The sequence below is a fragment of the Pempheris klunzingeri genome, chromosome 14, assembly GCF_042242105.1.
Source record: "Pempheris klunzingeri isolate RE-2024b chromosome 14, fPemKlu1.hap1, whole genome shotgun sequence".
Lineage (NCBI taxonomy): Eukaryota > Metazoa > Chordata > Actinopteri > Acropomatiformes > Pempheridae > Pempheris > Pempheris klunzingeri.
The window spans coordinates 1,240,766-1,264,923 of NC_092025.1; the positions used below are offsets into that span (position 1 = coordinate 1,240,766).

Genomic DNA, 24,158 nt, shown 5'->3' on the forward strand with positions numbered 1-24,158 from the left:
TCCAGGTTGACCAACAGGTCCCTGACTTTTCATTCCTCTAGTGCTAAAGTTACAAAGACTCATCCATTTGAGAACAGTAACTGTACAACATTTCAAGGCAATCCATGGTTGTCCAGACATTTCAGTCTAAACCAAAACTGTCGGCTGGTCATGAAACCATGGATGTCTGTTAAAAAAACAAAACAAAATAAATGCCATCAATCTAATACTTACTCAGTCAGGACCAGAGCAGTAGACCTAAAGCCATGAAGCTAGCATTGGTAAATATCAGCAAGACATGCTCAGTGCACAGCATCAAATGTCTCCACTGCTGCAGCACTAACATCGACACGTGTAAGTGGGATTAAGTTGCTTTTTGCTTCAGACGGCTCTCTGCAGAGGCGTTTGTCGTTTTTCAAATGAAGTCTGTGATAATTAGATCACTATTAGCTCAGTGATCAGTGAGCCACAAGGTACAAGGAGGTGTTTTTATTCCTGCCTGTCTTCACACCCCCCTGTCTGCATCTCTTACTCTCTCTGTTCCCATTTCCTTCACCCCCGCCCCTGTTCTCTCCTGACCCCTCCTCTCTTCCTCTCTCCTGATGGCAGGTTCTCGCTGGCGTCTCACAGTGTCAGGAATCAAAGCAGGCGGAAAGCTCCCAGGAAGGCGTACGGCGGGCTGTGTGACAGGCGCGGAGCTCCCCCACCCCTTCCTGGGTCTCTGTATAATTAAGCATCACCACCTTCACCGTGGAACTGCAATGACTCAGTGTTCACAGACACAGCATCCATTAAAATAACGCTACCTACTCTGATGATTGTTGGACACACACCTCGCTCTCACGCTGAGGCTGCTTATTGGTGGGCATGTTAAGACGAGGGAAAAAGGCTGGTTAGCAGGCAAACCTTCAACCACTTAAAACTACAACTACACAGCTTCCATTTAGTGAAAAGCGCTGCTGCTAAGATAGGAATTGAAATGATACAGCAGCCTACGTACAGCACTTACACACTGAAACTGATCTCTGTTTGATCAAAAGAGCTGTCTGCAAATTTACAAACCCTTCAGAGACGTAGAGTATAGTGAGGTTTAGTAATGAAAGATCTGTAATTACTGTGTAGTGAACAGGAATGGTAACCTCCCACTCTACAGGCTTTTAGACAGCCGTACAGCTCTCTCTGGGGAGCATGGATTTCTTTATATAACATGGCTCCAAGTCCTATAGGCGCCAAGATGCCTGGTGCAGTTGTGAATTATCAGTGAAGACAAATAAGGAAGGACATTGGACAAGTCTGGGGGTCAGATAGCTGCCTCTTCATTCATGGTATAAATCCTGTTAGGCATCACACAGTTGTACAACTGCTTGCCTTGCTACTTACTAAACATTAGCTTTATTAATTGTTAATGACTTATTTTATTGATATGTTTCAGATTGATAATCAGAGAACAACATGGGTTACCAGGTGGAGAAAAGTCCCTTTGGTTCATCATGCTCTAGCCTAACTTGTTTGTCTTGGTCAAAGTCATCACACAGACGGGCACTTCGAACAGACAGCTCAACCAGTCCCGGCTGTGCCAGGGTGTCCTGGAGCCACGCGGGATGATGGCTGGTCCAAAAGTTTGTTCAATATCCAGGATCCTTTTGTGTCCAAACGACAGACATCACATGTGTGTTTGCTCAGACCACTTCGTTATTTAAGCAGGCTGCCCTTCATATGGAGGATGGGTAAGTACACATCAAACTCCACCGCCAACACCTGCAGGTAAGTCCCACTGGGGTTTATGTCATAGCCTTCTGATTCATACATTCGTTACTGAAACCAATAAGTAATTGATCAATTTATCAAAACATTTAGCGCCTCAGAACTGATGAATATGTATTTTATGGAGCGTCTGTCAGAGGGTGCAAAAGTGAAGGATTGGTATATTATAATTAATAATAGCAACTTGCATCTGATTTAGTGAAGGAAGAACAATCCCACTACTGGCTGCCCAATGAAAGCACGTTTTAAGTCAGGTGCAAACATAAAAATGATTTGTACATCTACATGGTTTGCACCTGCTTTAGTAAATCAGGGCGTCGTCTTTATTTGTGTCCCAAAACTGAACCAGAACCTTCTTGCTCTGAGGCAGCAGCGCTAACCACCAGTAACATATTTTTTCTAATCAGATAATCTGCTTAATGATGTAGCTTAAGCATAGGCTATTGGGAGGAAAAGTAGGGAGCGAACATGTGAGGATGGGCTGTGAATGGGCTCAAATGTGGGAAAAAACAGAAATAGTCGTTCATATCCAACATGCATATAAAAAGTATGACAGAAAGTATAGAAAAAATGATTGTACCTTTATAAAAGTGGGCCATAAGACGCCCCTTCCAACAACAATATCATGTTTCACTGTGGACATCCTCATATGTCCATTTGATAGACATCATACAACCCAAATGTTGCCATACTACTCAAATTTAGTACTTTTGAAGTACTTTTGTTGAATGATTATTTAATTTTATTAGGCCTGGGCTGGACGGCTGCTGTTGCACTGATAGTCATTGATGGGGGGTCTTCTTATTTATTTATGCTGCTTCAGTTTGTGCTTCAGTTGTCGGCACATCTAGTTTTTCTGAGGCGCAGCACAAGTTTTCTTTCTGGCTACACAACATTTAAGATGAAAATATTGTACTTGTCTATGTTGATCATATTGATTGGACGTCTAGAGTTGTGTTTGTGAAATATGATGCTTTTAGGATTGAACTGCCCAACGTGACTTAAAGTAGTTAAATTTAGCAGTAAACAGTAAATTGACACTTTCACATTGATGCATCACTAATAATTATAATTCAGTGACATAACAACAGTACATGATACTGTAACTGTCACAGGGGCCATTTTACCCTTTAAGTATCTGGAGAAACTTAAGAATACTTTAGTAATACAAGAGTAACACAGCTGAAAACGTCCTCCACCACTACTTCTCCATGTGTTACTGGTTACTGTAAATGTCCCTCCTGTCTACACTGCATGTAAGCACATCTCTTCCCAATGTGATTCCCAATGTTTTACAGTGTGCACCTTCACTTTTGTTGGTACTTTCTATGAGAGAGCATGGTCTACAATGCACTGAACTGCATTATATTGTGCTGCTTCCACATGAAAGCCTCCCAGTACAGCTACAGCCCACTGAGCAGCTCCACGTCGGTCTCTTTAAGAGAACTTGATTATTCACTTTGCCACTTTTTCCACCTGGTCCTCAGAATCAAACCAGCAGCCTGCCAGCCATGAACCTGCTTCGCTCACCCACAGGCTTCTGCTGCAGCTCTCTGCAGTAAGGAACGTGTCTTTGGTTTTAGTCATTGATCAGCCAGAAATATTCCAGTAATCTTTAACAACACATCACTTCAGTTACTCCACAGCATTACTAGCAGGCTACTGCTGTTCATGTGCAGTGAATTCCTCTGTGATCCACTCTTCTGTGTAACCTGAATGATGATGTCTGGGCCACAGATCTCTCTGCAAAGCTGCTGCTTTGTTGTTATTTGCAGTGACACATGCGGGACTGGAAAAGGTCAGTGGCTTCTCTCATAGAGGAAATATGAGAACCTCTGGATCATGACATCTGCATATCTATGAGGCAGAGAGTGGCTGTGACTCGCTTCCGTGGATTTATTGACTAACATACCAGACTAAATGGAGAGTCATAATTGTGTGGAGACGAAGGAATCCAAGCAGGCTGTATTATGTTAATGTGGCGTCTGCTAGAAGAGAAGAAAGGACTGTGGAGTAGTATTTGTGTTTTCCTGCCACTCAGAGTCTGCATCTCATGAAAGCAGTCAGCTTCAAGGTTTTTGCTCTGTGTGTACTAACCAGAGCTATTCATAGCTTTGATTGCCCCTAAGCACAGCTTCGTCTGTGTGACTGACTTACCAATCTGTGCAAGATGTAATACGACTACGACATGGCTGTACGTTTGTGTGATTTCCTTTTCAACTCTGTGTTTGAGAGAGAATTTTGAATGATTGATTAATTCATTTTTAGTAATTCTATCTAGGAATCACTCTGTAAGAGAGACTGTTTGTTTCCTATCTGTACGAAGCAGAGCTCTGCCGGAGCAGCCACTACTTCTAAGTGAGCCTCTGCCTTGTGAACGCCACTGTACCTTTCCCATACAGACCTGGGGATTTCTGTGCTCCTTCAGCAGCGGCTGGAAGCTGCTTCCTTCAAGCCTGCCAATCCTCATTACTGGCTGAAATGGTATAAATTGATTGGAAAGATCATTTTCTCTGAGTGATACAGCTGGGGACTAATCTCACAGTATACAGTCAGTCTGCCTTTACTGTGTATGCATGTGCAGTGACTGGACAAACGTGACAATAACGTTCAACCTGTACAAAAGCTCCAGTGTCAGGCGCTCGCATGTAGAGAAGTAGGAGTGATGACTCAAAGCCGTTATTTGTTACATGGCATATTCATGAAATCATAGAAAAAACAGTGAAAGCAACAGTTTCGACCCGGGCAGGTCTTCAGGGAGAATCTGGAGCCAATACCAGAGGCTGGTCTTTTTTAGCATTCATTCAGCTGTATGTCCTGGTTGGATAAGTTGGACACCAGGACATAATGGGTGTCAGTCAGCAAACACTGCCCCATGACAAATGGCAGAACATTTGGAGGAAGCACACAACAGCTATGATTCAGTTGACCATTAGAGGGAGGGAGCAGCTCTGCACACTCCAAAGACAAATTATTTCATTTTAAACCTTTAAACCATTTTCGGGAAACAATTTCAACACAGAATACTCGTATACTGTATATTTTTCATTTGAGTCAATAACTGCGTTTCAAAGAAGAAAAAAAAAGGTACGTTCTTGCCCACACTTATGAGCTCTGTATTGAGGTCATTATGGTCAAGGTCTCTGCACCACTAAAGAGATATAGCAGTGCAGCAGCACAATGCCCATCAATAACTATGTTAGCATTTTATTCTCAAGATTTTTTTTTTTGGAAGATTTGTTCTGTAGGAGCTCCAGTGTTTGTGTCCATCCCAAGGTTAACCCACTGAGGAGACCCCCGTCTGTTCAGACTTGCAGTTGGCACATTGTCTTTTTTAAGGCTTTTGTTAGATTGCATTGTTATTTTGTCCACTCTTTCCTGAAGTTGATGAAATATATCAAGAGGAGCCTGTGTTGGTGACCCCTCCTTCTACATGTTGTTGCTGTGTAAAAGCCCCGGAACTCCAATTCATGGTTTTTCTGTTAAAAACTTAAAACTTGGCCTTGAATCTCATAACTCAAGTGGAATCAAGACGTCATGGTGCCTTTACAAATGTGTACTCTACATATCCTGTGAGGACCAGGTGTGGTCTGATCAGTAAATCAGCAGATTGGGTTTAAATGAATGTCTTATTGTGCGATTAAGAGAAACCGATTGTGTGGTGTGTTCCGGACAAATATATGCACAATGCACAAACAAATATTCTCCTTCAGAGGTGTCAGAGAAAGCCTGTTCACACGTTGCTTCGCCGCCATGGAGGGGATGTCATGGAGTTTCCTCCTGTGTGTTGTGTTTGGCTGCTGAGCTTAAACGTCAGTGTTATTTAGAGGTCAAGTCGTACATAAGGAAGATTGCTGCAGGGGCCTTGCACAACATGATGATGATCAGTTTTTATTCATGGGAATAATATCTGAAGATCACATAATGACGTCCAGTACTTCCTTTAAACAGCTTACTTTCTCTTCACAATTTGCCCTCAGTTAAACATTTCTCATCATAACAAGGCAGTTTGGGGGATTACTGTGCCCCACGCAGGGATGCTTTCTTGCTGTGATGTGTGTCAGATCGTTCTTAATGACTTCCTTGTATCGTCAGTGGCCCACCAGTCAGTGTGTCCTTGACTTTGTCAGCTCCATAGCTGCCTTGATAACATAAGGAGAATATGATCCTGTGTGTGTTTGCAAGAGAGAGAGGTATCAATATGGAGTATGAACGCATGCTTAGTATCCATGTTTCACTCTTTCTGCTTACTTTACTCATGTTTGTGCGTCTGCACTGTGTGTGCTGGGAGTGCAGCAACCCTCCACTGTAGCACACAGGCCCAGGCTCGGCTCCTCAGACATCTTGTGTGTCTCTGGTGAGTAATCAGGTAATTGATCATAGAGACAGGTAATTATTCCTGTGCCAAGCTCACTGGCAAATGAAAAGTCCGGCAAAAAGCATCCGTCTCATCCAACACAGCCTGGAGTAAGAGGACAAGGGAGGAGCAGAAATGGGGCTCTGGGAGGATAGATGGGCAAACGAGAAGTCCTTAAATCAGATCGAGGTTTTCAGCCCATTTTTTCTAGGAGTGTGAAAGTGGTGCGTGTTCCAGATGTTCATAACCACAACCCCTAAACGCAGGGACCAATGAGGAGATTAAAGGGGTGAATCCTGGGGGGATTCAGAAGGGATTCCTGTTTAGTAACTTGCAAATACATTTCTCTTCTACACTCCAGTCCCCCATGGGCACATTTTATACGTTTGAACAGAAGCCTGAAATAGTGACGGCAGCACACCAGTGATTAGAACATTTCACTGGTCATGTAGTGTGTTTTCCTTGGGCCTGCACTCTGTGGGTTGTAAAAGGTGAGCTACCGTTGACGTGACAAAGTGCTTACAGGCAGAATTCTACCTCCCCCTGCCCACATCTGCGATCTAGATTGCTTGCTTCATTGGTGTCATTTAGGTTTGTTCTGGAGCAGTGAGTAAACCAATCTTCTTACATACACCCCTGTCTGCAGTTTGCCTTGATTTATGAACAGGGAATAACCCAGCCGAACTTGAGGCTCATTTGTCACCTGTCATTAAGATGTACTGGTAAGGTGTTTTCCTGTTACAAATAGCCCCCCTCAGCCCCCTCAGTAGTTGTGCTGCTGCTGCTGCTTCTGGCGCTGTGTTGTGGAGAGCAGTGGAGAAAGAAGCGGAGAAGAGAGGAGCCTTGCTGCCTCTCCAGCTGTGTGCCGCTCACACAGACGGGAAGGGAATTATGTGTTGTCCAGTTTGTCTGCCTTAATTGCATTGCCGTCTACACCAGAAGATCTCGTTCCCCTCATGGCGATCACTCATTGTCATTTTTCATCTTCGCAAGTGAGTGTGCAGTGCCTTTTTCTCCCTGTCCTCTCCTCACCCCCCCCCATCCTCATGCACCCCTCCACCATGGATAGAAGTGGTTGCGCTCTTGTGGGCTGAAACTCCCACTGGAGACAGACACTTATTTGGCTCCAGGATAAAGCTAGATGTGTGCAGAATTGAAATGCTAAGTCTAGCATGAAACTCGGGGGCCATGGGAGACTAATCAGTTGTTGAAAGGCAAATAAATAAATAAAGACACGCTGCAAATCTAATTTAGCCCAGATGTATGCTCCTGACTGCTGCCAAAGCCTTAGCTGTAAAACACAAGCAAGTGCGTGAGTTTTTTGTCTTTTTTTTCTTTTAACCTTCGTTTCAGTGCTGGGTGATGGAGTGATGGAGAGAGAGATAGGAAGGGACACTGGCTCCAGAGAAAGGAAGGAGCGAGGAGGAGGGGTGAGGCTGGTTGACTGGGTGAAGTTGAAAGAGGCACAATTGCAGATTTGTCATTAAATATGTATTTCCTTCAGCAGAAATCCCTCTAAACACACTCCCTGAACTGACATTCAGTTGGTATCCTCCGAGCTGTTTGGGGGGAGTGGAAAGAGAGAGACAGCCACACAAAGGAGAGAGACACACAGACTGGGAGAGAGAGAGGAGAGAATATGTTTGACAGAAATAAGAAACAAAGGCAGGAGAGGCTGTCAGATGGGGGGCTGAGCCGACAAAGCAGTAAATGTAGCTTTAATCAAACGTGCCAGTGTTAAATATTCGGAAAGTAAACAGTGATAGAGAAGCTGAAATATGAATGGGAGCGTTGTTAACCAAGTGCAACTTCAGATCTTAAAGATTGTTCTTTCCACTGAAAGCAAAGCTGAAGCTACTGTTCCTTCCAGCGGTGAAATAACTGGAGCATGTGTGACAGCTAAGATTACACATAGCTACACAGCTTACACTCATTAATATCTGAGCCTAATTATAGCATTCAGAATTGAACTTGTAGACTTAACGGTCTATTTCCATGGAGCCTCTCAGTGTGTGTTCATTTACCTGTTCACACAGCACAGAGGTGCTACAATGACTGGTGACAAAGGCTTCATATTGTTTTTAAAGACTCCTACACCTGTGTGTTCCAACATTGCATATCTCCAGATCTCTCAAACAGCTTGGGCCTCCCTTCAGATTCATCATTCCTCGCCACCGATAATCAACAATCATGCACAGAGTAGAAAGTCGTGGAAGATGCAGAGAAATAGATTTTGGGCCCAGACGGCAGAAAGACTACACGAGATGTTGTCTTTTGAGTAACTGGTACAACAACTCTCTTTGTTTTGAACTGAAAAGCCTGTCTCTCATTCTCGCTGTGATATCTGCACTGCTCTATCCAACTACATGTAAGAACAGCAGCTGAAAGCAACAGGTTGAAGTTTCTTCTCTGGTAGATGATGAAATATAGAACATTTCTGAGAGAGGTGAAGGAAACTGGATCCACCAAAAGTAGTCAGAAAGTCAGAAAAGTAGAAAAAGTAGAAAGAGCTCACAGGAGCCGTGTTAACATGTTTGATCTCCACCATCATAGTATTGCATGCCTGCATCCAAACATTTGCGAGTTAGCACTGAACACAAAGTACAGCTGAGGCTGATGGGAATGTCATAGGTTTTGCAGGTATTTGGTCATAAGGCATTGGACAAATAGACATTTTGACCTGGTGATGGATGAAAAGTCTGGCACAGCATACGTATCTCCTCTGTAGAGCACTTGTGTCTGTGTGTGGTTTCAGGTTTACGCCCCCTAGTTTTGCATTAACATGACAGAATACCATTCCAGGATCTGTCTACATAAATGGAGCCACAGACTCTGAAGAACAACCACTTTAGCTTCCCCTGTAAAGGTCTCAGCCTTGTCAGAGTTACACACAAGAACACACGTGCTCTGTTGCACCTAGTTTGTTCTACAAGCCACCACACAAACATTCACTGGGGAACTGGCAGTGTGCAGGCTAGATAGCTGATCAGCTGCAGCGCATTAAACGGCATGTAATCGTACCTGCAAATGTCATTTCAGCCCAGTGAGATGCTGCTGTGTTACCTGTTAGTTTGTCAGAGTGGCACCAGTACAGACACCAACATGCCCCTCCAGCCAGACCGCTTCTGATATACCTCCACCTCCAAGACCTTTTGTCTTCCTTTTGATCAAAACATTTAGACATTTTTGACTACAATAGACTGAATGTGATTTTAGCTGGACTAAAAGAGATCACCAAGGTTGTCCCAATTCATCTTGAGGGGACATGAAAGGCCTTTCTACACACCACACATCCACGTGGTGGTGCCAGAGGAAAGTTCAGGGGATTGTCCAAGTCATTAGGGTTCATTGTCTGGGAATCATGAGTATCTTAGAAAACTTGAGACCAATCCATCAAATAGATAGAGAGAGAGATATTTCACTGCAAAGGGATATTTCTGACCTGCTGGTGGTGCGAGGGGAAACATCAGGCGTTCACCAAAGTTATCAGGATTCATCCTCGGTGGACCATGGATGTCTGTAAAGCAACTGACTGTGAACTGCAAACCAGCAGACCAGCAAAGTATCTTCACTTTTTTTTGTGTGCATGCACTTGGTCGTCATGAGGGCAGAGGTAGAAGAACACACACACACACACACACACACAGACGTACCCTGAAAAAGCCTTAGGCATCATTCCCATTCACCCTACCAGGCGGTCTCTGATCTCTATCGCTCTAATCAAGCATCAGTAGATGTGAGGAGTGTCAAGACCTGTTACTTAAGGCTAAAACTACCAGATCCAACATGAGGATCTATGTCTAAGGAATGCAAGTGAGCAGTAATGGGTGGAAAGGCACTAGGTAACAATCCCAGCCTGATCACTAACGCAGCAGGGGCAGGACTTTGCTGGTTTGTAGACTACATGCTAAGAGGCTACAGTTTATAGAAGATTGATATTCATAATCCATTTCCTCTCCATGGAACTCAATCAGTGGGGTATTTTTAGCCGGGTTGAGTAAAAGCAAATTTCCAGCTCTTTTCTTGCTCCTTTTCTTTTTAAGGTGTTGGACATTTGGGAGCATTTTTCTATTTATTTTCAGTTAAATACGTTGTGGAATAAAAAACTGTAAATATTCAGTGTGTATTCACTGCCAGCTGCATGCTTTTGGTAGAATTTGGAGCAAGCTTTCTGGAGTAGATTTACTTCCAAAGGTTAGTTTCAGCTCAGGCATCTGACAACACGTGTGCTGACTAGATGAACTTTGTTCCAAGTTCACTCTGAAAAGTATGTTTACAGTAATCACCTCCAGTGCAAGCTGATATTCACTTTATTCCTGCAGCGTGTGTTGATTTGAGAGCAGCCTGAGTCATTGCCAGTTATAAAAGTATTTGCATGCAAGATTGTCAGAAAATGTCCACTTGTACTAAAAAAGGCTTCATATAACTCTAAGAATGTTCCCCTTAAATTATCACTCACACTCACTCTACTCCTCTGAGGGTTCCTCATCATTTTCTGCAGGGAGGTAAAATCGACATTCTCCTGACAGTATAAACCAATATTTATAACCACCACCGACACAGATTAGATATTCCTTTAGAGAGCTAAGTGTTGTATATCCATTAGAAAAAATATATCCTCGTCAAATTATTCACAACTTTTAGACAACTTAGAGCTGAATTTTTCATTTAAGCAGTGCAAAGATTTGTTGTATTAGTATATTTAAACTTATCAGAGGCTGACAGTGGGCGCTGCCATCCTGGGAATCATGTCACAAAACTCTGTGTGATAATACGAATGATTACTGGGTAAGTTGTCCTGCTTGAACAGGTGCAGCAAAGGTAACAGGAGCCTTGAGTTAGATGTCAGTCCAGCCCAGTTTGTGCACACACATGCTGTCCTGAGAAGAGATGTTATCAGGAAACATAACTTGAAATGTGGACAGTTGTTTGGACTTACACAGTCACTACTTTCAGTGTCTGTCTTCCAGCTTGTGTTCTCTGCTTCATACCCACCCGCTCTTACTTTGCAAATACTTAAGAAGACTAAGGCTGGGATGCTCAAAATGATAGTGGAAAGCTAGTCAGCCACTGTTTCCCTCAGCACTGGTCTGATGTAACACCAGCACTGGGCTTTTCGCTGCCGATCTTGTCAAAAGAGGCACGGGAAAGCCAGTGATTGAGGGTTATTAAATTTTGTCCCGAGGTCAGTTCCCATTCTGTATAGGGTTAATCATGAGCTCAGTGCGGTAAGACCTCTCTGACTCTCGGCTGGAGCTCACCCCGATGAAAGCAGGTAGTGGGCGTCCAGTTAGCATGGCTCCCTGCTGTGAGTGATGGTTGGGGAAGCATAGAAATTGCATTCACAGACACACGGAGCTGCTCTCCTCCTACTTGTTGTTCTGATCCCACAAGGTGTGCAGTTAAACCCCCAACTGCATATTTAGAAAGTATAGTTAAATAGTGCCCAAAGTAGCTATTCCTGTTGTTTTCATTTGATATAATGGTGCACAGGATATACTGATGGCCCCAAAAAGCCTGTTGGTCTATCTCACATATCTGGTCTTATAACTTCTCTACACATTGTGCACTTACAACCACATTTGGATTGCACGTGAGTGATCCCAAGAAACATGATGGTGTTTCGACGTGATGCATTTCAATGGCCATAGCTTAGTAGTTCTGAGTTTGTACATTTCAGCTTTGTACACAGCCATAATATAATATAGTAGAAGTCATGTGGCCAGCTGTCAGTCAGCGTAATATTAACATTTCTACACTTGTAAGTATTGAAGTATGAAACTTTTTTGTTGGTAATATTTTACAGTGCATTGTATTTATTGACATAATGGTTCACTTGTGTTTGTTCTGAATTCTTATTTTAAACACCTCACGAATCCTAGAGCTTCCTCCGCTGCTGAATCTCATTGGAGCTGTGGATCTGTGGAATTTGTAGATCCATTAGTGCTCTGATGGAAACATGCATGATGGGACTGTTTGAAGGGTTCATGATGACGGTGCTGGAAATACTTCACGGAAAAGAACTACCAAAATGTATATTTTGCCGGTCAGGGTTAAAAGACCACAGAGTGACAGAGCAGTGAACTAACTCCCACCTCTCATTCATCCTCCACTGAAGCCAACTCTGACTCATCAAGTCACACACACACAGTCATGAATCAGAGAGAAAAGGCCAGAGTGGATGGTGTGTGGTGTGGTGTGGGGGCAGTGGGTGGAGGTACCAGGAGTACAATAAAAGGTTTTAATATGTCCTCAATACCACATCAACACAGAGCCTGTGTGGCTGATACAGCGGCTAGATGTTTATCTCTAATCAATATGAACACAAAGAGATTACAGCAAAGTCTTATCATCTGTCATCTATTACAGTGTAGCTCCAGTAAATATACTGTTGTTGTCTGCACTACCTGTTGTGGGGGTGGGTGGGGTGGGGTGGGGTGGGGGGGTAAATCCTGCTGTAGTCATCTGGTTGAGCAGCTTTGAGTTTCAGTGGCACTGGTCCAGTCAGAGCTGTGGCGATGATGAAGTGAACTCAGCCGACTGTGTCCTTCCCCAGCTTTGTAAGTGGTATCATGAAAGCACTCCAACATGTAAGGGCATATCTGATTTGCAAACCAAATACCCTCAGCCAAAACGGTCTCTTTCAGTTGTTCACAAGTGGAGTTTATTAAAGAACCATTTGACAGTAAATTATGCCACTTACAGTATGTGTACAGGCTTTTTTGCACTTCCCGCAAGCTGCAGATAAACTGACGGAATGATATGTTGGACATTTCTCATTTGATCTGCAGTGGTGTTGAGATCAGGGTGACAGAAGCTTTAAAAAAAGAGAATATTGCTGCTGTAAACATGCTATAATTTCCATGCTCTGCTTTTTTGTACATACGTGGAAAGTCACCACGATCGGTGCTGTCAATTTGAAAACACGCACCCTTAAAATGAACACGCTTTGCTTATTGGACACAATTATTGTTACAATAATAGAAGAGACAACATGTCCGAGCTGAGACGCTTGAGTCTATGTCTAGTAAATCCCACTTACTGCAAGAAAGCAGATCACACACATTACAGTATGCCAGCCATATTGCCCCTCAGAACAAGACACTCCACACAGTAGATGTAAGACACAGATGCATACATGCATAATGCATGAGTGTTGAGCAAGTGTTCACATTGCGATGTGAGTGCGCTGTTGAGAGTATTTATGGCATATTGCACCGTGAATAATGACTCCAAACACACATATGTACACACACACGCGCACATATTTGCATGTACATTGATGCACACACGCCTGCAGACACACTTAACAATCTAGCCTCTGCTGGAAGTACACACGGATGTCTTCTTGGCAGCTTATAACCTGTATCAAACTACCTGCTTGGCTTGCACTGAGCAAGTAATGACACGTACCCAGTCTTACTGCGTGCACTAAGAGGAGTGTATAGCACAGTCCCCGCTAGACTGTCGGTTCTGTTCAGTGTTAATATTGAGAATGAATCACCGTGCTGTCCTTTACATACAGAACAGATTTAGTGTACTGCACCTATTGATCACCGAGCAGAGGAGGATACTGTATCTGTCAGTATTCTCGATTGGGAAGAGACTGTTTACAGAGGCCTTGGGTGCTGCACTCGGTAAACTTATTGACCAGTAACAAGTATGCTCAAATAAACCCTGCTCATGAATATTGCCCGACATCCCATAAAATGTTGATGAGTGTGCTGTGCTGGATCCCTGGTTGTGTGTTTTTCTGTGTTTCCCTGAGGATGTGTGGAAATCTTTTTAAAAATGTATTTACAGTCCGCTGTAAACACTCTAAAAGTCATTCTTTACCTAAATCATAAAAACAGATACAGACTAAGAATAAAGTCATTTTAGTTCGTCATAGTCTTCTATATCACTGGAACCTTTTGTCGTTGTTTCCCAAGCAACAGTATGTGGGAATGCTCTGTAAAACCTGCAATTAAAATTTCGTCTCACATAGTATTAATCATTTAACAGTTCATGTTTATTCAGAATGTAATTTTCACTCACAGTCCTAATGAATCCCCAAGTATTCCCTGAATTTCTGGTAAATTTTATTCATGCAGCAACAGTTTCACTAAGATCACTTCTTCAAACATAATGTGACTAAGCAAACTGCTGAAACAACTATAACAAAAGACTTTAATATAGGTTATTATGCCGCTAATGACTAAAGTTGAATTAAACTTTAATACAAGATTACAGTCGTAAATGTGTTCAAATGTACGAATCAGATATCAAAAACATTGTGGGAGGAAAAGGAGAAATTCCTCTCATTTCCAGTGTCAGTTAATAGAACTTTAAGTGCACATGTGAAATACTGAAGGATTAAAAACAACTTACCCTGTTATTACTACTCTTAGTCTAGTTGTTTTAGGGCCAATAAAATATGATCACATACTCAGACTGTGGAGAGGAACTGATGAAAATGTGACTTTTGTGTCGCTGACATCTTTATTAAGCGTGTCATTCTGAATGTGTGCAGTGCGGCGACTGGATTTGACCCCACTTGTTTCACAACCTACTCGAGAGTTGACCTGACTTGGGGCGTCTCACTGGAGCGCAGACTCTGACATTTATGGGCTGGAAATTGAATTGGGACTCAGACCTCGCAAGTTTAAGTGACTCCAACACGGCCGGTTGTGTCTCGCATCTGTTGTTTGTTTGAAATAGAGTTTGGCGACATCCATCAATCACAGCGCTACTTTAATTTACACATTTCTGCAAGTGTCGCATTTTTCCCAGCATGATCAACTAATGTAATGAGCTCAGTGCAGGAAGCTGAGGGGTGAGGTTTGAAGGGGGTGGGGGTGCTGATTGGGCAATGAAGTCCTATCATGAGGACTGGAGGCCCACTGGGTGGTTAACAGGCCTCTCTATCAATCAGCTGAGGAGGAGAGGAGAACACACGGGCTCTGGAGCCTCCTCCTTCCCACACACAGCCTCCAATTAAACAATTAGGGGCCGAGGCTTCTCTAATTGGAACCATGGCCGGTTCTGCTGCACAAGGGCCTCTACTACATCAACAGCCCTTCGGCACCCTACTCCATGCCACTTAGCATGCCCTTGAGGTGAACTCTTAACATCCCCGTTGCTCTGTCTCACTGCCCCCCTCCTGCTCCTTGGCTCTCTCTCTCTGTCTGCTTCTGTTTCTGATCTAATTGCAGCAGTCCATATGGATGGTGGGAAAACTGCAGTGTCTGCAAACCTGGGTGTATTTCCTGTGGCTGCTGTGTCCTTTATCGTGGCACAAGCTGCCATAATCCCAGAGTAAGGATTCAGGATTGCATGCTAATTCCTGCCGTACATGAGGCTGGTGTAGCTTCTTGCATGCGCCCCTTGAAGTTTAAATCCCGTATTTTCCAAGATAGAAACTTCAATAACAAATACCCACGCATGTTCTGGGTCAGTGACTCCGCCTGGAAGCAGACATTGTAGACCTGACTTATTACACCACCTGAAACACAGTGCAGCTTCCTCAGATTTTGCCCGTCCCTCAGTGTCACAGTGAAGAAAATGACAAAGCACCATGTCACGGAGGAATGCCAGGCATGTTGTAGCCAGTCACCCAGGTCAGCCTCCTGACAGCGGGCCAGTTTTATGGTTTTGCTGACTGCTGCTTTTGATGGTGTAATTTTGACAATGATCTCATTCTCTCCCTCTCCCTGCCTGGTCTCGAGGAGCTCTGTGTTCAGCCTTCTTCCCAGCAACTGGCAGTCGGGAGGGAGAGGTGGGGGTGCACATTTCATTAGCTTTCAATTCATATTGAATTTATTAATCCCATGCTGGTTCTGCAGGGTGGAAGGCTGCTTAAGAAGGGGAAAATATCTTCGATATAGACACCTTTTCCTCCATCTGCTTGCAATGTGTGTGCAAAAGTGTATGAAAGAGAGGAGGGAGAGAGGGGGAGGGAGGGTAAGGAGCCAAGAAGGCGGGAAGGGAGAGGGAGAATAACAACGACAGCCTAACAACAAGGGCTTGTGAAAAGACTGCAGCGGGAAAAAGTGTGTCAGATCATTTACCAGTGGGGATGCACGACTTCGTCTTTTTAAAGGCAGCAGCCCTGCAGAAAGGCTCTTGTCTAGTCAGCACTGCAACAAAGGCACAGCTATGGCTTTATTTGTGCGCCTGGAATGTTCCTGTGTGCGCAGGGGCAGCACCCGAACAACTAACCCTCAGCTTCATCAAGGGAGGGAACATGGCGCTAACCTCAGCCAGACCTCACCCCAGATAGAGAAGCAAAGCATTGTTGCAACCACAGAGCTGACAAGCACTTCACACTATTTAACTACAGAAGTGACTTAACAAAGAGCAGCTCTCTGCCTAACTGCCTCTGAATAACACTGTTTGACGTCGCCCTGAAGAGACTCGTGTTGTAGCACACTGGTCCTGTTACAAAGAAGGTTGTAGAGTTGGATTTGAGCAGGTGTCAGCTGACACACAGCTGAACTATATCCATCCCGTGTGAAGACGGTTTACAAGCAGACAGCCACTATTGTTTCATGCTATCATGCTTTGTTGACCTGCAAAACCACCAGGACACCAGGCTTTTCTTTTTTTTTTTTCGGTTAGAGCACGCAGTCTGCACTGCCTGGCCCCTCGCTCAGCGTGCCTTTACACACTCCAGCCCCGGCTGCTCAGACGGAGGCTGAGGGCACTGAGCCAGCATCTCTGCATCCTCAGCACTCTGCAGCCCTCTCAAGCTAATGAGGAGGGGGGCTGCTCCCACTTTGTCATATGAAGAACTCTCAATTTGGCATTTCTGTGCTTGCGTTTGTGTGTGTGTGTGTGTGTGGGCGGGGCTGGAAGCTTCCCATTCAAGTTCAGGTGCTGACAACTCTTTTTACAATGGCAGCAGAATTAAGCTGTAATAATTGAAAAATATATATTTCTATTCTTTTCTCACTCCTCCCCAAATACTTGATCTGGCAGAGTTCCGACCACCCCGGTAAAACCTAGTTGACCTGCAGGCCTCCAGCTCACACCAGCAGCCATCAGTGCCAGATATTCCATTTCACTCATGAAACTGTAATGAGGTTTCTAGACAGGGTTCAATTATGGGATTTTCCTCTTCAGTGTGTACAAGCTGTTCAAAAAGTCTTTGCTTTAGGGGTCATCAGGAAGAGATGGCCGCATCTTTAAAAACGTCCTGAAAAAAGTGCATTGTCCTTAAAAATGGCTTGTACGAGTACAATATCTCTGCACTTCCTCAACACGTTTCTCACACGAATTGAAGCTAAAACAATAACTGTCTTCATGGTGAACATACACAGTGCAATGTAAAGCCACAGTGGTGACAGGAAACGTGTTCTCTAAAACTTACATACAATTTTATATATGTCTGAACTTGAGCCAAACAAGAGCCAATTAAATGCCATGCATGATGTTCTCTGTTTCCTTCAGTTCACGGGTCAAGTTTTATTTTCATTGCCTGGCTTACTGGCCGCCTGTGTCATTATGTTTTATGTTGCAGTACAAGTCAGATTTACTCTACTCTACTTTCCCAGATGCAACTTCATCAGCAGACTGTAGCACTGGTATGCTTCTGCTTCCACGTTTCATGTTTTTCTCCCTTTTGAGGTGAATTTCTCAGCTGATTAGAGTAAGACACTGTGTCTGCTTCAGGAAACAGGCAAAAAGCTGATAAGTACATGTATTTATTTACTGTTGATCACAAAAGGGCTAATTACCATCCAGGGAATGTGAACCAAGTACTTGAATCTCATGCGCTTTTGCATTTCAGCTCAGGCTCGTGGCTCTTAAAACATTATATCATTGTAATTCAAGCACAACCTTGGCTCTCAAGATGTTTTTATTCCGCATTTTAATAACTTTGCAGTCAGAGCCAAGTGTCATTATGTGAGTAAATGAATGGAATAAGCCCTTGTTCTTATTATTTTCAAAAGCTCTCCTCAATCCATCTTTGCAGACAAGGTTTAAAGAAAGGTCAATAGGCAGTGTGCATATATATATGTTTGTGTGTGAGTGAGAGAGAGGGAGGGAGGGAGAGGGGAAAGCCAAGAGCACATATCTCTGTGTGCTTTAACATGACGGCTGGGAGGAGGGCTACTTTATTTGAACACGGCACGCTTGTTGACCCTCTTCATAACTATTCCTCCTCTGCACAGGCCAACAATGGGATATTACCACTTAGCCTCTGTAAACACAAGTTACGCTGTTGAACTGTGGACCTCGGAGTCGCGCTCTGAACTATTGGATGCCTCAGCTGTGGCTGCCAGTGAAGGGGAAAGAAAACCTTTCCTGTCTGACTGGTCAGTTTTATTGATTTACAGAAAGCTTTTCAGAGGAGTCACGTGATTCTCGTGATCTTTCAGCAGCGGGCGGTTTGTCCTGTTTCCTCGTGTCTAAGGTCATAGGACACACAGAGCAACACACACATATATATATATATATATATATATACACTGCTCCATACTGTATTGTCACCTTGAGCTACTATTTGAGCATGTTAAACGAATGCTGTCTTACACGTTAATGTTTTTTCTGTCTTATCTGACCACCGGCACTATTTAAATTCAGCCCATGTTCTCTTTCTGGCTAAATCTCAGTTTTATTATGCACTTGCTCATGCAGGATTTAGTCACACAAGAGTGAGGCAGGGCCCTCTGGCAAATGCTCCTATAGCAGAATGGCAGGGACCACAGAGCATGTCAAATCAAATGTCAAAAGAGCTGTTGGCCAACCCCAAACTATCTTACACTTTCATTTCCCCAATATTGTTGAATGCTGCTGGGATAGAATATATATGACAGAATGTCTCTGTGGGACTTAGATAAGAGGGAGCTGGAGATAAGTGAGAGAAAACCATCGCCAGATACGATAGCAATCTGGTATTCACATTAGTTACTCTGCTATGACAACTGTGCTCATCGGCTGTGCCATTAGATGTTTTTTTCTGTTAAACAATCCTATACAGATGGTATCGCGCCACAATTGTTTTTTGTGTCAAGGAGAACGGAGATAAAGCGTGGGAAGCACTGAATGTGAGATTATCATTCATTCCTATGGGGAGATTTAAGGTTGAGAAAGCTGCTCAATCCTATGGGATCAGATGAAAGGCACAAAGCCTCAGAGACCGCACAATACAAGCAAAAAACTCCTGTTCTACATTGTATTGGTAATTAGTTTAAAGTGCTTGCATAATTAACATATCTATGGCGGACCACATCATTCGTGCCTGGAACATCTCCTGTGGTTTTTCATGTGATGGACATATGTGCCTTTGGCTTGGGAGCAGTTTGGACTCCGTGTGGTTGCAAAATGAGCAAACACTGTTGGCAATAAAAGACACAGACAAGTGTCCGCATTATTTTCATCCTCTGCAAATCATGTTGGTGAAGTATCGTCGAAGAAAGACGTACTTGGAGCAGATCTCCATGCTGATGTTGATGTTTGGGGCACTTTTATCCCTCCTCGGGCTGCCACACCTTCATGACTCTATCAGTGTTTGAAGAGCAGCCGTCTGTTTTGTTCCCTCAGGACCGGCTGTCACCAACCTCTCTGTGGCCTGGTTTTCCCACCTCTCACCTTCTGTATGCCAAACAGGGAATGTGACGTATGATTCTATATCATCGTATAATCTGAGACACAAGAGCAGAAACAAATAATGGCACATCTCTGATGTGTGGACACACAGTCGGATATTTACTGCTTATTTACAAAAGTTAGTGACGATGACAGTTCAGGGTAACAGACGTTGTGTAAATCTGGGATTACAAAGCAAAAGCAGTGGAATTACCAGAGGAAACTAAGAAAGTTGCATTTCAAGGGAGAGTAATTATTTAGCAGTAAATCATAGGATAACAGAATTATGGGCTAGTTGGCCAAACAGTCGCCACTGATTTCCAAAAAGCAACACGCATTATCCTATAATTAGGAGACAGTGCACAATGATGAGGCAAGTACTCGCTAAAACTCATTATTATTCCATAAACCTACGGCACTCACTCTTGGAAATGGAGGCAGTAATATTCTGGCTGGGAGTGTGCCTTGGGATAAAAATGGAAGGAAAGTTTTGTTGGCTGAATTTGGTTGAAATTTCTTGGTTGCGTGAAGAACTGATTGTACAAAACAAACTATTTGGAAACTCAGAGAGACAGCGATGGAAGACTAAACCATTTTGTATTTTGTAATATTGTATGTATAGTACAAATTGTAATGATGTTTTATCCACAGTATAAAGACTTGATTCATGGTTGAAATGCTCGGCTCTAATAGTTCTGACTGAAGTATTTGCATGCACAGCTTACAGCGGGAGACTCCAATAACACAGGGGCCGTCAGAAGCCAGTTAGCCTTCAGCTTAATGCAGACTACAGAGCATACAAGCCAACAGCACTGGTTTTATTTGGTTTGTTTCCCTCACAATTTGCAGCTGTAATTGAAGCCCTTTTGGTCTGGCCCAACACCAGTTTGGATGCTGGTTGTATGAGATCAGAAGTGCAGCTCTCAATAGTGCAATGTTTTGCAATATTTAGAAAAAGAATTATGCGTATAATGGAGCTCGTTCCAGAGCAAAAAAGTTTCACTGAGTTTAATGATATACAACCGACTGGTTTCAAGTTGGATAGTTGGAGGGAAATTCTGGCTGCAGCCAAAACCCGCGAAGAGTGTTAATAAAATGCAGATCAGAACATCCTGAAGACAACCAGCGGAAGAGAAAGAAAGAACCCAATTGTGTAAAGAGAAACGGACAAATAAAATGAAAGCGTCAAAATGACAGTGATTTTAACTGTGGACAAAGAAGTGGAGAAGTGTGTGTGCCTTTCAGCTAAAGTTTTATCACACAGCAACAAGCTGATCTGTGCCAGAGTCAGTAAAAAGCTGATTGAGCTTTGTTTAGTCAAGAATAAATGCGGTTTGGCCTTCGGGTTTGTTAATACCAAGCTGTTGCCTGTTGCAGCACATGTAGAGACATTTTGACATCCTCTCTTTGACTCTGAATTTGCATAATTCATTCACTCATACTTCCCTTTGACTGTATTGCTCTTGTTGGCATAAATATGTCACCAAATAAACGTTCAATTTATTCAACATGTTCTCATAATGTAATTAATAGCTTCTGAAATGTCCCTTTACATTTTGCTTCTGCCGTCGGTGCTCCCTGATGCTGCTCTGCACGTAGTAAATGTTTGATTTTACTGCTTTCTTTCTCTCACTTAGTTCAGACTCTGTGAAATTGGGGTCAAATGAGTGCATTTGATTGAAGCAAAACAAAACAAAGGGCGAATCGATGCATCTCGGTCGCACATATCAAATGCAAGTGCGGCATCACATGCGCTAGGTGGTGCACTGTGTAAGTGAGCAACTTTCCAGGGTTTGATCACTGGTAACTGAATCTGTTGCTCAGTAGCGCCACTTGCGCTGGCCTGGCGGCAGGAGCGATCAGTCTTGTGTTATTACAGCCCTCATGACCACGACAGAGTCAAGCCGCACGCACTGGAGCGGGGCGCGTCGTGTCGGCGCTGTCAAAATAAGAGCCGCGCTGAACAGAACAGGCCGCGGCATCTTTTGCCGACCCAAAGCCCGCAGAGGAACCCAGCAGCACCGCTCAGCGACGACATGTGAACGACAGCCCCGGGTGGTCCCGGAGCAGAGTCCGCAGCAGTCGTGTTTAGAGCAACCAACGCAGCCGCGTGCTTTTACTTTCCCGGAAGCGCCGCGTGCTCTCCGGCGTGTTTGTGTCTGCGCGGCGCGAGCTTGACGAAGCTCTGACCACGAACGAGCCAATAGGCTGTGGAAGGCAGAGTTGTCCCTGTGGCCGCCATTAAAGAAAGGAATCCATGAATTCAAATGGAAACCAACAGGAACCGAGGCTGAGAAAATGATCGAAGTAATCGTTGAAATATAGGCCGATGCCACATTTCCAGAGGGTTTTACGGGATGTGTTTGGCTTTTAGACACATTTTTGCGATGGAGGAGTAAGACAGGACGTTTTTATTTTTTTTAAGCAGAGACCGTTTTAGGGCTAAGGGGGAGGGGGAGAGTTGCTTCTTTGCTCTCCTTTTCTTTTTGTTTTATGAACATTTTTCGCTTCCTTTAATTTGTCCCCACTGAGTGCTCCCGGGATGTCCACGTAGGGAGCACACGGTCCCTTTTACCCGCTTTTAGCTCCGGCGGAGGGAACTGCAGTCGGAAGGTTGTTGAATTAACTATCCTCCAGCCAAATGTTACAAAAAAATTTTCTCGTTGATTAAGCCTGCACATCTCAGAAAACACCAATCCGCAAATTGTTCTTTATTTCCCGGGAAGTGAAACGATGGAGACTTGGATCTCGCAGTGAAGAAGGATGAGTTCTTGTTATGTACCAAACGGGGCCAGCTTGGAGGATTGCCATTCCAATCTATTCTGTCTGGTAAGAGATTTAAAACTAAAGGAAAGCAGCCATTTTTAACTAGCTGAACGGGGGCTAAGCTAACGTTAGCCGCACAGGCATCAGTTGATAGGAGCTTAGCTAGGCTTACGGCCCTGTCGAGCTGACATCATTTCAGGACAACAAGGTCTCCTGCCTCGCTAATGTTGCCCCCCTCGCCTCCTCTGAACACCGTGACACCGGGCCACACCGGCCTGCCTCTTAGTACCCTCTTTCTGACACATTTCCATTTTTCCACCGGCGGACCGAACACTCAAGGTTAACGCCGCTCGCTTGTCAAGCTTCATTTACTACATTTGTCAGGACAGACAGCAACACATCGCCTCTCAGCACGGAGGAAATAACTGCTGTGCATTTTGCTGCCCACAGCCCGGCCGTGTGTGTGTGTGTGTGTGTGTGAGTGTGTGTGTGTGTGTGAGTGAGTTGTTGTTGTTGTTGTGGCACTTTCTCCCCCCCACACCTTGTTTGTGATTAACTCCCTCTCGCCACATCTCCGCCGTGTTTCATCAAGTGGCGACCCGTAACCCGAACACCTCACGCGCCGGAGTTTGCAGCGTCCACTCGTGTCGCGGGGAAAGCCGCCGTGAAATCCCGTCTTTGTGTCACACTGACACTTCGCTCCTGGAGGGTCCGATGTCGGTGCCCAACTTGCACAGCCAAGTCCAGATGAAAGCACGCCCCTCATGCTCTGCCTGTGCACCTCTGCTTCTTCTTCTCGTTGTTGTTGTTGTTGTTGTTGTTGTTGTGTGCAACAAGCATGTAACAAGGTTGTTTGTGGCAACAGCGTTTGTTTGCAAGCGTTAATTATTCATGTAATATGTCATCATCTTGTTTGTCAGTGGCCTAATCTCCTTGGACTTCATTTTCTAGTATTCACACCAACTAGGGCACAGGCCCCAGGCTGATTATATAATCTCTGGCATGCATTCCTGAGCTTTACAAACATCAAGGTAGCTGCATATCTAAGCTGCACTTTTCACTTCTATAAACTACAGCATGAAGTGGGATGGCGCGTCCCCCCCCTCTGCCCCCATCTTGCTCATCATATCATGTTGTCAGTTATGACCAGTTGACAGTACCCTAAATAGTTGCGGTTGTGATCCCACTCGCTTGTAGTGAAACAGGTGTTCTTCAAATGCCCTGCGAGGTAAATAGTGCAGTGAGCGCCCACTGTGTTGTCTGCAGTTTTCGCCACCGCAGCATGTGCAGAGACGCTGCTCGAGTGAACAGTTCCTCCTCTGGCCGGATAATCAAGAACATGGTCTGAATGTGTTTGTTGTTGCAGTTAATTGGCTTGTCAGCAGGCTTAACTTCACTTGTAGTTTAGCAGAAGAAGAGTGCAATGCCACCTCCACCACCTCCTCTGAACATCCTGCTTCCACAGTCGGAACTTGTAGATGTGATTTGTGGAAAGCCAAAATGTAACCTTGTAGAAAAAGAAGATCTTTGTGACACAGAAACACCTTGTGGTGCAGTGACACAGGTTCAAGACCAGTGCATTAAGACTGTGCATTAGACTGTGATTGACTTGTTAATACATGCATGCAAGACCTGTTAAAAGTCAAGCGAGGGGGGGGACATATAAATGCATCAGTAGTAATTGTTGACACAGAATGTCGTACAGTGACAGCACAGGGAA

At 44.1% G+C, this 24,158-nt stretch overlaps 1 protein-coding gene across 1 annotated transcript in view; it reads left to right on the forward strand.

The window, feature by feature from the left end:
- The first annotated feature begins 21,938 nt into the window (after positions 1-21,938).
- Positions 21,939-24,158, forward strand: part of med13a (mediator complex subunit 13a) — a 71,969-nt gene continuing 69,749 nt past the window's right edge. Inside the window, exon 1 of the mRNA XM_070843153.1 lies at positions 21,939-22,501. Within this exon, the coding sequence (XP_070699254.1) occupies positions 22,436-22,501 (66 nt within the window). The 5' untranslated portion in view covers positions 21,939-22,435. The remainder of the gene's footprint in view (positions 22,502-24,158) is intronic.